At 42.4% G+C, this 14319-nt stretch overlaps 2 protein-coding genes across 4 annotated transcripts in view; one reads left to right on the top strand and one right to left on the bottom strand.

The window, feature by feature from the left end:
• tes (testis derived transcript (3 LIM domains)) overlaps positions 1 to 12129 on the bottom strand; it is a 180583-nt gene extending 168454 nt beyond the window's left edge. Inside the window, exon 1 of the mRNA XM_048548693.2 lies at positions 11976 to 12129. Coding sequence (XP_048404650.1) covers positions 11976 to 12038 — 63 coding nt within the window. The 5' untranslated portion in view covers positions 12039 to 12129. The remainder of the gene's footprint in view (positions 1 to 11975) is intronic.
• LOC125460784 (transcription factor EC) overlaps positions 1 to 14319 on the top strand; it is an 84916-nt gene that overhangs the window by 47491 nt on the left and 23106 nt on the right. For all 3 annotated transcript variants that reach the window (XM_048548696.2, XM_059652439.1, XM_048548695.2), the window contains exon 3: positions 9074 to 9172. In XM_048548696.2, coding sequence (XP_048404653.1) covers positions 9074 to 9172 — 99 coding nt within the window. The remainder of the gene's footprint in view (positions 1 to 9073; positions 9173 to 14319) is intronic.

Below are 14319 nucleotides of genomic sequence, written 5' to 3'. Positions count from 1 at the left end.
CTAACAAGTAATGTGCCCCAACTCACTTCAATGGAGCAATATAATTATATGAGGAGATATTTGATCAGATGAAAACTTGGGAAAAAGTGTAAATTTTAAGTTAGCTCTTAAAAGAAGTTGAGGTGCAAAGGTAACAAAGTGTGAAGGTGGATGAACACAGGAGGCCAAGCAGCATCTCAGGAGCACAAAAGCTGATGTTTCGGGCCTAGACCCTTCATCAAAGAGGGGGATGGAGAGAGCGTTCTGGAATAAATAGGGAGAGAGGGGGAGGCGGACCGAAGATGGAGAGAAAAGAAGATAGGTAGAGGGGAGAGTATAGGTGGGGAGGTAGGGAGGGGATAGGTCAGTCCAGGGAAGACAGACAGGTCAAGGAGGTGGGATGAGGTTAGTAGGTAGGAAATGGAGGTGCGGCTTGAGGTGGGAGGAAGGGATGGGTGAGAGGAAGAACAGGTTAGGGAGGCAGAGACAGGCTGGGCTAGTTTTGGGATGCAGTGGGGGGAGGGGAAGAGCTGGGCTGGTTGTCTGGTGCAGTGGGGGGAGGGGACAAACTGGGCTGGTTTAGGGATGCGGTGGGGGAAGGGGAGGTTTTGAAGCTGGTGAAGTCCACATTGATACTATTGGGCTGCAGGGTTCCCAAGCAGAATATGAATTGCTGTTTCTGCAACCTTCGGGTGGCATCATTGTGACACTGCAGGAGGCCCATGATGGACATGTCATCTAAAGAATGGGAGGGGGAGTTGAAGTGGTTCGTGACTGGGAGGTGCAGTTGTTTATTGCGAAACGAGCGGAGGTGTTCTGCAAAGCCGCCCCCAAGCCTCCGCTTGGTTCCCCAATGTAGAGGAAGACACACAATGGATACAGTATACCACATTGGCAGATGTGCAGGTGAACCTCTGCTTAATATGGAAAGTCATCTCGGGGCCTGGGATGGGGTTGAGGGAGGAGGTGTGGGGGCAAGTGTAGCACTTCCTGCGGTTGCAGGGGAAGGTGCCGGGTGTGGTGGGGTTTGAAGGCAGTGTGGAGCAAACAAGGGAGTCACGGAGAGAGTGGTCTCTTCGGAAAGCAGACAAGGGTGGGGATGGAAAAATGTCTTGGGTGGTGGAGTTGGATGTAGATGGCGGAAGTGTCAGAGGATGATGCGTTGTATCTGGAGGTTGGTGGGGTGGTGTGTGAGAACGAGGGGAATCCTCTTTGGGCGGTTGTGGCAGGGGCGGGGTGTGAGGGATGTGTTGTGGGAAATGCGGGAGACGCGGTCAAGGGCGTTCTCGACCATTGTGTGGGGAAAGTTGCGGTCCTTGAAGAACTTGGACATCTGGGATGTGTGGCAGTGGAATTCCTCATCCTGGGAGCAGATGTGGTGGAGGCGGAGGAATTGGGAATAGGGGATGGAATTTTTGCAGGAGGGTGGGTGGGAGGAGGTGTATTCTAGATAGCTGTGGGAGTCGGTGGGCTTGAAATGGACATCAGTTACAAGCTGGTTGCCTGAGATGGAGACTGAGAGGTCCAGGAAGGTGAGGGATGTGCTGGAGATGGCCCAGGTGAACTGAAGGTTGGGGTGGAAGGTGTTGGTGAAGTGGATGAACTGTTCAAGCTCTTCTGGGGAGCAAGAGGTGGCGCCGATACAGTCATCAATGTACCGGAGGAAGAGGTGGGGTTTGGGGCCTGTGTAGGTGCGGAAGAGGGACTGTTCCACGTAACCTACAAAGAGGCAGGCATAGCTGGGTCCATGGTGCAAACGCGACAGGTGCAGGGAAGGTTATTGAGCCCTTGGGTCCTGAGCAACTGACGGCACAACCACCAATGGCAGAAGAAGTAAAATTAGGTAATTCACGAAGGGCTGAATCAGAAAGCATGCACCTACCTCAAAAGGTCATAAACCTGCTGGACATTACAGTGAAAACATGGGATGGGACCATGAAAGGAGTTGAAAGCAAGGATGACAATTTTAAGATCCATGTGAAGCTAAACCGGGAGCCAAAGTAGTGAAAAGAGAGAAGGTAGGGAACAGGACTTTGTGTGAGTTAAGACATAGCAGAATTTTGGAAATAGGATTTGACTATGGGATATCAGCCTGGTGTGTGTTGGCATTTCAAATCTTGGAGGTAAGAAAGGCAGGGGCGAGGAACTGAGGAGGTGAGCCATGAAATGGATGCAGTTGGACAATGTTACAAAAGGTGGAAATAGACTGTTTTAGTGAGAGATGGTAGGAACTGCCGATGCTGGAGAATCTGAGATAACAAGGTGCAGAGCTGGATGAACACAGCAGGCCAAGCAGCATCAGAGGAGCAGGAAAGCTGGCATTTTGGGTCCAGACCCTTCTTCAGAAGTTGATTTCTGAAGAAGGGTCCAGACCCGAAACATTAGCTTTGCTGCTCCTCTGATGCTACTGGCCTGCTGTGTTCATCCAGCTCTACACCTTGTTATCTCTGTTTTAGTGAGGTTTTGTTTATTTTGCCTCAATTCGAATGAATTTGTTTTTAAAGTTTTATACATTGTATTTATTTATATATGTGTTTATACATATCCTGAAATGTTACATTTTTAGGTTGTGTGGTCTTCACTTGCAAACAGAAAAACACACTTATTGTTTGATTTAAAAATAAACTGATTTCAATTCAGCTAAATTATACGTAATTCTGTTACTTAGCTGTGAATTTCTCAAAGTGTAAATTTTCCACAGTGGAAATGAATTTTCACACAGTTAGATGAGGTAAGTGCTTATACAATTAATGGTAGTGCTCTGTTTAATGTTCTAGAACAGAGAGACCTAGAGTTTCAGGTACATAAGAAGGCGTTTAGCAGATTTGCCATCATTGCTCAGATCTTTTGAGTGTAGGAGTTGGGATGTCATATTGAGGTTGTGCAGGAAGTTGTTGAGACCTCACCTGGTGTTCTGTGTACAGTTCTGGTTGTCTTAAAAAAAAGGGATATTATCAAATTGCAGAGGGTTCAGAAAAGATTTACCAGGATGTGGCGGGGAAATGGAAGGTCTGAGTTATCATGAAATGGGACTTTTTTCACTGGAGCATAGGAAACTGAGGGGTGAGCTTACTGAGGTTTATAAAGTCATGAGGGACATAGATAAGATGAATAGCAAGCGTCTTTTCCCTAGGGTGGGGGAGTTCAAAGCAAGGGAGCATATTGTTAAGGTGCGAGTAGAAAGGTTTAAAAAGGACATGTGGGGCAATTTTTTTCTATAGAGACTGGCTCACGTGTGGAATGAACTGCCAGAGGAAGTGGCGGATGCAGGTACTGTTATAAAATTTGAGATCTATAGATAAGTATACGGATAGGAAAACTTCAGAAGCATATGGGCCAAATGCAGGCAAGTGGGACGAGTTTGGTTTGGGAACATTGTTGGCGTTAGAATGATGGGACTGATGTGGCTGTTTCCATGTTGTATGACTCTGTGACTCTAACAGCCATAATAGAAAACGATGGAGCAGTGTCAAGAAACTGAATAGCCTGCTCCTGCTCCCAAGTTCCTCTGGTTCCATGTTCCATCTTTGCTGTAAGGAAGTTCATCAGTCCTGTTTGCCACTCTTTTTGATGGCACGGTCAAAAGAGGGAACTCAAAACAGAGGGTTACAGGCGTAAACGTGCAGTTTGTGTTATATTGACTGAAGTTTGAAAATACTGAACTCCCAAATTCATTCAGCTCCACTACTACTTGACATGCATATAAATCCTGTAAACCAGACAGGAAATTCAAAAGGAACTGATACATGCCAAAGGAGGACAAGCCAAAGGAGGAGCTGATACGTTGATTTCATTTGTAAAGTGCCTAATGATAGATACAGTTTCTCTATAAATGGCAACATCCTGTGTGCATACATAGAGATTGTCCTACAGGCCGCTTATCTTTGGCATACATGAAATATGCACGAGAGTTCTATTTACACAGCATGTGCTATACTTTGTTGGATATAACAACCACTGCTAAATAAAACATTCAGTATTCCACAATTTAAACTCATCTTTTTACTGAGCATCAGTATCATCAAAAGCATCAGCTTTTTACTGAGAAGAAACAAAATGATATTTGGTTATTTGATGGTGGCAGTTATCTGTCTTGTAAAGCAATGCTTTGTGCCATGGGTACAAAATTGGCTTGAAGATTGGCACCCTTTGGTAGACAAAGGGTGGTGGTGGAGGATTGTTCTTTGGACTGGAGGCCTGTGACCTGTGTTGTGCCATGAGGATCAGTGCTGGATCTAATGCTTTTATTTATTTGTATAAATGATTGAATGTGAATGTAAGAGGTATGATTAGTAAGTTTGCAGATGACACCAAAATTTGAGCTATAGGAGAGGCTAAATAGGCTGGGGCTATTTTCCCTGGAGTGTTGGAGGCAGAGGGGTGACCTTATAAAGGCTTATAAAATCACAGGGACATGGATAGTGTTAATAGCCAAGGTCCAGTGTAGGGGACTCCAAAACTAGAGGGCATCTCTCAAAGCTGAGAGGGGCAAGATTTAATAGGGACCTAATGGGCAAAATTTTCATGCAGAGGGTGGTGCATATATGGAATTATCTGCCAGCAGATGTGGTGGAGGTTGGTACAATTTCAACATTTAAAACATCTGGATGGGTAAATGAATAGGAAGGGTTCAGATGGATATGGGCCAAATGTTGGCAAATGTTTACTCCCACTTGGCATAAGTTATCTTTCATTGTACAGTGGCAAGCTGAAAAAAGCCTTCTGTCAGTTCTGATATTTAAGTAGCCAAGCTCTGTGAGTGAGTTAGAGATATAACATAGCAACAAAAAGAAGAACAGCTAATTAGTGCAGTTGCCAGGACTAAAGTTGTTATAGTCCCATAGGACCATAGAGCTTCTGACATTTGAGAGGGATTGCTGATGGTTAATTTAATTTTAGGATCTTCACACCTCAGATTAGGGAGGAGGGGGGTCAAGATTGGAAGGACTTGCATGGTAACCTCAACCCTGTTGGACATCACTGTGGTTTTGGGTTATGATGTTGTCCTAGATGACCTTACCTTACTGATTATGTTGTCATGGAAAGATGTGATCAAATTGATCAGATTTCATGGGCAGCCAATTTACCTCACCTGCTTAAATAGACTGCCTTTGCTAACCTGATCAAATGCTTTGGTGAGATCAATGAAGGCAAACGTAACAGTCTCCTTTCTTTGCAGTATTTCTTTTCCATCTGCTGGACAAAGAAGACCATACCAATTGTAGATTTACCAGTTTTAAAACCAGGCTGCTTTTCAGTGTAAACAAGGGTGACGCAAACAGTGACAAGGGTGGCGCAGTGGTAGTATGGCGCACTGACTTCTACATCGCCGAGGCCAAACGCCAACTCTCCGACACATCCTCCTACTGCCCACATAATCATGACCCCACCCCTGAGAACCAAACCATAATCTCCAACACCATTCATGACCTCATCACCTCAGGGGACCTCCCACCCACAGCCTCCAACCTCGTTATTCCCCAACCCTGCACGGCCCGTTTCTATCTCCTTCTCAAAAACCACAAACCTGCCTGCCCTGGTCGACCCATTGTCTCAGCCTGTTCCTGCCCCACCGAACTCATCTCCACCTATCTGGACTCCATTTTCTCCCCTTTGGTCCAGGAACTTCCTACCTACGTCCGTGACACCACCCACGCCCTCCACCTCCTCCAGAAGTTCCAATTCCCTGGCCCCCAACACCTCATGATCACCATGGACGTCTGTTACATTGATGACTGTATCAGCGCCATCTCTTGCTCCCCAGAGGAGCTCGAACAGTTCATTCACTTCCACTTCACCAACACCTTCCACCCCAGCCTCAAGTTCACCTGGGCCATCTCCAACACATCCCTCACCTTCCTGGACCTGTCAGTCTCCATCTCAGGTAACCAGCTAGAAACTGATGTCCATTTCAAGCCCACTGACTCCCACAGCTACCTAGAATACACCTCCTCCCACCCACCCTCCTGCAAAAATTCCATCCCCTATTCCCAATTCCTCCGCCTCCGCCGCATCTGCTCCCACGATGACGCATTCCACGGCCACACATCCCAGATGTCCAAGTTCTTCAAGGACTGCAACTTTCCCCACGCAGTGGTCGAGAACGCCCTTGACCGCGTCTCCCGCATTTCCTGCAACACATCCCTCACATCCCGCCCCCGCCACAACCGTCTCAAGAGGATCCCCCTCATTCTCACACACCACCCCACCAACCTCCGGATACAACGCATCATCCTCCGACACTTCTGCCATCTATAATCCGACCCACCACCCAAGACATTTTTCCATCCCCACCCTTGTCTGCTTTCCGGAGAGACCACTCTCTCCGTGACTCCCTTGTTTGCTCCACACTGCCCTCCAACCCCACCACACCCGGCACCTTCCCCTGCAACCGCAGGAAGTGCTACACTTGCCCCCACACCTCCTCCCTCACCCCTATCCCAGGCCCCAAGATGACTTTCCATATTAAGCAGAGGTTCACCTGCACATCTGCCAATGTGGTATACTGTATCCATTGTACCCGGTGTGTCTTCCTCTGCATTGGGGAAACCAAGTGGAGGCTTGGGGACGGCTTTGCAGAACACCTCCGTTCGTTTCGCAATAAACAACTGCACCTCCCAGTTGCGAACCATTTCAACTCCCCCTCCCATTCTTTAGATGACATGTCCATCATGGGCATCCTGCAGTGCCACCATGTTGCCACTCGAAGGTTGCAGGAACAGCAACTCATATTCCGCTTGGGAACCCTGCAGCCCAATGGTATCAATGTGGACTTCACCAGCTTCAAAATCTCCCCTTCCCCCACCGCATCCCTAAACCAGCCCAGTTCGTCCCCTCCCCCCACTGCATCCCAAAACCAGCCCAGCCTGTCTCTGCCCCTCTAAGCTGCTCCTCCTCTCACCCATCCCTTCCTCCCACCTCAAGCCGCACCTCCATTTCCTACCTACTAACCTCATCCCACCTCCTTGACCTGTCTGTCTTCCCTGGACTGACCTATCCCCTCCCTACCTCCCCACCTATACTCTCCCCTCTACCTATCTTCTTTTCTCTCCATCTTTGGTCCGCCTCCCCCTCTCTCCCTATTTATTCCAGAACGCTCTCTCCATCCCCCTCTCTGATGAAGGGTCTAGGCCCGAAACATCAGCTTTTGTGCTCCTGAGATGCTGCTTGGCCTCCTGTGTACATCCAGCTTCACACTTTATTATCTTGCTTTTCAGTGTAGATGAGGTATCACATGGGCAACATAAGTGAATCATTTTCCTGTGGTGCTCAGATTTTCTGAAGAAGGGCCAAGGCCCGAAACATCAGCTTTCCTGCTCCTAAGATGCTGCTTGGCCTGCTGCGTTCATGCAGCTCCACACCTTGTTACCTTGATTGTTGATCCTATAACTTGTTCTTGTACAGGATCATGACCATACATCCTGGAGCACTTCCAATCCCTTCTTGCAGAGATAGGGATTTCTTGCAGATTTCTGGGAAGTGAGTTTCCTGCACTTGGTAAGTTTAGGCAATATAGTACCATCTCCTGGAGCTACCCCCATCGTAAGTCAATCAATAGCTTTGCTAAGTTCTTCCATGTCAAACCCTCAGAGGAACTCTGAGGAGGCTTCACTCCCAGCCATATACAGTACTGCCATGTGGACACAACCAGTCATACATGAACCAAACTTCTAGCTCTGGGTGAATCGTCCTACTGCCTCATGAATACCTCAAGAGTGTTTGAGGTTATGGTAATAAATAATTTTTTAAAAATCTGGATTGGAGCACAAAGGCCACCTGATGTCTAACTGTTATCTTTCTGTCAAATCCTACAACCACTCATTGTGTCTTACTGTCCTTTGGACTCAATCAGGGAGGGTGAGAGAAGAACCCACATGCTTAGACTGAACAGAGTCTACGTAACTTATACCCAGGCTTGCACCCTTAAGAGGATGCTCCAGTTCTATTGCAGAGCAATTGCAAAATATGGGAAATAACAGTTACAAATAATAAGCCAACTGACCTACAGAATGGGTGCTATGTGTTCTCTCCATTGGTGGAAGGGACCGTGTATCTATTTGGCTGCCCAGCAATAATCTCAAGATTGGTAAGTTGCTGATCTGCCACAGTTCATCTGCCTTAATGAATGTTTGGAGGCAAAAGTCTGTGATGAACAAGTGGAGAGAGTTCATTGCTCCAGGAAAACAAACAATGCAATCTATCAGAAAGAAGAATGCCAGCTCTTCAATTAGCAAGCTGCAACATCAGAGCTAGGTGCACCAGTTTGACAGCTAACTTGCAACTGGTTGATAATGTATAGCGTATGCAAGACAGCTGTGCCAGACATGGGCTATGATAGGCTGATCATCTTATAGTGTTTGTACAAACAAACCCAGAAATTGCTAGAGAAACTCCACGCTTCAGCACCTTCTGATTTTATGTCAAGTCATCATCATCCGCAGTAGTTTGCTTTTATTTTAGCATCTCTACAAAGTTAGTTGATAGTAAGATAGAAACTGAAGCCCACAAGTTTTAAAATGGCAGTGCCTCCATGACCATAGAACAGTTCAGTTTTGAAATTTTCCATTGATTTTGGTTACAGCAAAGTCACAAATACAAACACAGGAGCAAAAACAAAGTTGCTGGAAAAGCGCAGCAAGTCTGGCAGCATCTGTGAAGAAACTTAGTTCTGAGGAAGGGTTACCGGATGCAAAACGTTAACTCTGATTTTTTTTCTTCACAGATGCTGCCAGACCTGCTGAGCTTTTCCAGCAATTTTGTTTGTGTCCCTGATTTACAGCATCTGAAGTTCTTTTGGTTTTTATTCATAAATACAAAAATTGAAACAGATTGATCATATAATTGTTTTAGCTAATACCCGAAAATGAAACCTCCTGGATGGACAGGTGCTAGCAGAGCTGTGTATCACTACTTTTTCTCAAAACTATGCTTTTGAGTGAAAATCAGTTACATGTATAGTATGTAACAGATATGCCAACATGCGTGTCTTGTCTGTGTTTTCCTATCTTGAATGATTTCGCTCACACTATATGATAAAGAATTTGAGGGCACTTCACTGAATATTATTTTCATCTGCACAACACATTGTTTTTAGATGGATGATGTTATCGATGATATAATCAGTTTGGAATCAAGCTGCTTCAATGAAGATTCTGTCAGCTGTATGGAACCATCTTCTCTCATACCAAACACAGTAAGTACTGTTAGAGGAAAGAGAAGTTTCTTTAAAACCCAACAGCTTGTGGGCAACTGGAGAAGAAATTGGGAAGCAGTAATGACCCAGCATTACGTCTATTCTGAATGTTTTGACCCTTCTTCTGTATAATTTAAAATGGCTGGAAATGTTTATTCTTACCATTCTCCATAATAGTTCTTTAACGGCTGTGGAGAAATTAATTCAAGGAATCACACAAGCTGAAGGAACAATTCTCATATTGTTCTTCAGTTTATTGTTTAGTGGGTAGGCCTGAACTATGTTTGTATTTTGCAATAGGTTTATTTGGTTTAAATATTCCAGAACTACATCACTGGTACTATATTATTGCAATATTGTCTAGGAGAAGACTAAAATCACTGTGATTCTTTGTGTGCTTCAAAGACTAGGATTTTGATAGCAACATCATTTCAACATCATTATCAAAACAGAACTTTTGCTTTTTCTCAATGTGAGAATATTGGCCTGGTTCTCTCTCAATGGGTGAAACTGAGACAGGTACATTTGAATTGTACTTGTAAGATGATATTTGGTTAAAATAACTTGGGAATATAGATGTGTTGTAGATGTCCATACAGCCCAAAGATGTCCTTGCTACCAGCAATCAGGAAGTATGACTGTGTGACAAAGCCAAAGTCCTCATTCTATTCTCAGTGATAGATGATGCAGATTTCAAGTTAATTTAATGGGGAGGATGGCAGGGCTCAGCTTACTTCCAGGATGGGGGTGGAGTTCTACCAATGGTGCAACAATCATGCAGATGTATTTATTATTGGACAAACTAAGTGTAGATTATGTTGTCATGGCACCCTTTATGCATTTCTCCATGGTGCCAGCATTTATTACAGGCTCAATTACATTTATAACCTCCTTATACTTTGTCATATCATTGTCATCTGAGGAGGCCTTGTACAAAACAAAGAATTGCAGATACTGGAAATCTGAAACAAAAACAAAAATTCCTGGAGAAATCCAGCAGGTCGGAGATTGAGAAAAGTTACTAGACCCAAAACATTAACTCCATGGATGCTGGCAGACCTGCTGAGTATCCCCAGTAATTTCTGGTTTTGCCTGTAAGAAATACAAATGTTCCTCATGCCCTGCTCCTTGCAATATCTCTGACTATATTGCAATGCCAGGTTGTGTAATGCACAGCAGACCACTACTATTAGTAACACCTTCAGATGTATATTCTGCAGAGCCCATCTAGACTAGTCAAGGCAGTAGTTATGTACTTTAAGAAATTAAATGGTGTACAGATGGAAAAATGAGCTGAATTGTTGCACTCCTCTGCTTCCCTCTGGTGAAGGCTGTCTGGTCTCTTCATCCATGTACACATGGAATAAGCCTTGTCATTGAAGATCCATCCATCTGAGGCTTCAAAATCCCTTGAATCTGAGTTGTGCACAATTATAGTAACCTGGGAAATGAGCATGGCTTGCAATACCCTTCTCCTGTGGCTTTATACTATTTGTGTATTTGTGTTATTAAACTTTTATAAGTTACAAATTCACCTGGATGTTCCCAAGGAATGTTTATTGGCCTCATGAGTGCAGTTATTGATAGCTGATATTAGCTGTCTCAGAGTTTGGCTATTGTCTTCTGCGATGTGGCTGATAAAACTATTGGGACAACTACATGGGACATCAATCAGCTTCTCTGTGTACCAATGTGTGGCAGCCTTTGAGATGTCAAAAGTATTTCCCATTGCTCCCTGAAAGCCACTGCTAGCATAGAAATTGAGCATTTCTATAACTTTGAGGGTCACTGGCATGGGGTTCCAACCAAATCCAAATGGCTACACTTCTTGATGACCAAGCCAACATATTTCCATGACCATTTCTAAGGGGACTCTTAGATATCTCAGACTTTGCCCCTCTGACATATGGACATAATTTGTTCTTGTCATCTGGATGTGATGTCATGCCAGTGCCCATCTTTGCTGATTCCTTCCCTGATGCCAGTATCTGGGCCAGCCTTCCCCACTGGAATTGCTCTTTTGAGGCCTCTTTTGTTGGACTACAAGAGCTCTCCGTCCTCACATTCTGTCCTTCAATTCCTGAGGCTGTAGGTATATTGCGTGAATGAAACCTGTAACTATGGCAGCAATTGCACTGTGTAAAGGGGGCAGATGTACATATGAGAGCATGCTTGTTCATGGTTCTCATCTAATTAATGCATTGTAGATCTTTTTAAAACAATCTGTTCAGAGATGTTAATGCAGGTAGGACTTCGATCCAGGCCTTTTAATGAATTATAAGCAATTCCCTTTAAATTGGTTTGTCATGTGCAGCATTCACTGCATTTTTCCAAAACAACTTTCCTCTCTTTTAAAATGATTGCTATATTTGGAAAAATATAAAATGATACATTAAAATTGTAGCACGTTTTACTTTCCAAATCTGACCTTGATCCATTTTCTGCCTGAGAAGTGAGTACAATAAATTCCAATGTTTACCATCATGTTTTTCAAATCGTAACAAATTGGTGGTTTTAAATTGTTCAATAAAATATAAAGTAAAATATAATTCCAAAAATCATGAAACCATTATTATTTCATCAGTTGCGATGAATGACACAGCAAATGAGCTGATCTTAGAATAATCACATGCAATAAAATATCGGTAAAATTTGTCTATTCAAGAGCCATAGTCGTCAAGATAGTTTTTTTTAGCTGATGTGTGAGTTCTTTGCAATCCTCTTCAAGTGTTCAAATTTGCACAATGTTGGTAAATTATTCCAAGCATTGATTTTTACAGGCATAGTTACCAATGGTACCTACCTTATTAAATGCAGCTTGAAATGAATATGTCCAGAAGGAAAGAGGCAACTTGCTGTTATCCATGGCAAAATCTGAAAAGTAAAATCTCTAATGTCCAACTGAGAATATTTCTTCTAAATATCAGACAGTGAAACACTGCTTTATTGATTTTTCACTTTGCTGTTTAACTTCTGTTGAAATATTTTCTTGCAAGCTAGTAAACATTAACAATTGTACAGTTTGACATAACATCAAAGAGCTGAACAACCTGCACTGAAAAAAGTTGCTCTTAATACATGTATGTCAGGCTAGTGTTAAAGTCCAACGAGTCAGAGTTCACTTGTTTATGTGAGTTGAATACTTGCTCAAATTTCTGCACACGTCGAAGCCCTGAGAAAAGAAGGAAATTAAAATGAAAGAGAAAAGTAAAACACTTGCTATTGTGGAGTTTATAGAATCACAAAATATAAAACTGGTAAGAAATCAGTTTTCCTATTGCTATTTGGGTTATACTTAGAATAGTCAGCAGAAGCTTGAAGTCTTCTTACTGAGAAAAATGCACAAAATTAAAATCTCTAATGGTGGTTGGGCACATTACCACAGAACAGAACCACTGTACTGAATACATAGTCCTAAAATGGTAACAGTGTCAACATTTTTGCAGCAGATATAAAACAATAGCTTTACTTATTCAGAGAACAGTACAAATTTACAACTTTCTTGGAGCTGTGTAGTTTTCTGTATTTCTGCTGCGATAGTCACAAACATTTGTTGATTATTTTCTGTAATCCTACTTAAACTACTTTGAAAATAAGTTTGCCATGAAGAGTATTATTGTCCTTTTAAAAATCAAATCAGAAAGCTTGATTATTGAATTACTAAAATAGAAAAGTTAACCCAGTGCATGGAAGTCCAAAAATGACAATGTAAAGTTTTTAGTCAATATGTAAAAGTCTTGCAGTTTTAAAAATGCGGTTTAGTTTTTTTTCTTGCCTCTTGTGAGGCCTTTCAACTTTCAAAGGTTATTAATAGATTATAAAGTAACCAAAGAACATTAGAGAACGTGTTAGTCCTTTTGTGATGTAATTACAGGCAGCAGTCTTTCAATTATTTTTATTCATTGATGGTAACATAGAATGACTAGGTAGTTATACTTTTTAAGTTCCCATTACTTTTAAAATTTTACAATGAAATCTTAAAGAATTAGCCAAAATGTTGCATTATTTTCCGTGTGGAATAGTAGTTCCTAGTACCGTAAATGTAACATTGTTTCTAGGAGAGATTAGCTTTCAAAGCTGATTTGTCAGGTTGTTATATTACTACAAATTAAACTTAATGTGGATTCTATTCGTACCCGATTTTCATGATTTGATTAGGTTACATGGAGTTAACTGCAAAGTTGAATGTTGAATGAAGTTTTACACTTCAGTGCAAAGTTCCTTTCTCGGCAAAAATTCCCTGATTAATGCTGGCCATGCTTTCTGAAAATGGTGAAATAGTATCAGTAACTACTTAATGTGGAAATAATGAACAACCATTGCAAAATTTCTAGGGCGGTTTCAAAAATTAAAGGTAAACATTCAAAGCTGTGTATATCAAATATATGAGAAGAACTACAAAGGTAAAGTTTAAATAATATCACTTCACTTTATAGCAGAAAGCAGAAACATTCTCTCATGTGTTCAGCCAATATTTATCACTCAACTAACTATAGAAACAAAGATTTTTCAGTTATTACTTTATTGCTGTTTGTGGGAGAATGTGCAATTTTTTCAATATAACAGTACCTGCCTTTCAAAAGTTAACTTCAGTCCTTCAGTTCTGCAGAAGTTTAAGTTCTTGTGTGTGACTTCAAGTGAAAGAAATTAGTTTAAAGGAACTTGATTCCATTTTTTTTGCTGATGTGAAGTCTGTTCGTACCAATTCTACATTAACCTTTCAACCTTATCTCACTGGTAATACTCCCAACTCTGAGTCAGAGGCTTGGGACAGAAGATCCAGTCTAGAGGTTTGACTAGATGGGTTGGTATTGCAGAGTTACACATTTATTTCTCAAATAAAACCAATAATAGATTAAAACCTGCCTCATGAGTTCTAAACTTCAAGAATATCTCATTGTGCATGAAGCACTTTGGAATATCCTAAGGCTGTGTAGGTACAATTTTAAGACAGGATTTTAAGTCTCTCTTTTTGTATGACTGTCCTGTTTGAACAGGATTTATACAGTGAAACTTCCTTGATCACTATCCACTATCTTTGCAGATATGTCATTTGTATCCAAAGAGTCTAGCCAACAGGACCTTGACAGAGATAATGGGAACTGCAGATGCTGGAGATTCCAAGACAACAAAATGTGAGGCTGGAT

This window comes from Stegostoma tigrinum, chromosome 18, assembly GCF_030684315.1.
Source record: "Stegostoma tigrinum isolate sSteTig4 chromosome 18, sSteTig4.hap1, whole genome shotgun sequence".
Classification (NCBI taxonomy): Eukaryota; Metazoa; Chordata; class Chondrichthyes; order Orectolobiformes; family Stegostomatidae; genus Stegostoma; species Stegostoma tigrinum.
This window is presented reverse-complemented; position numbering and strand designations above follow the sequence as displayed.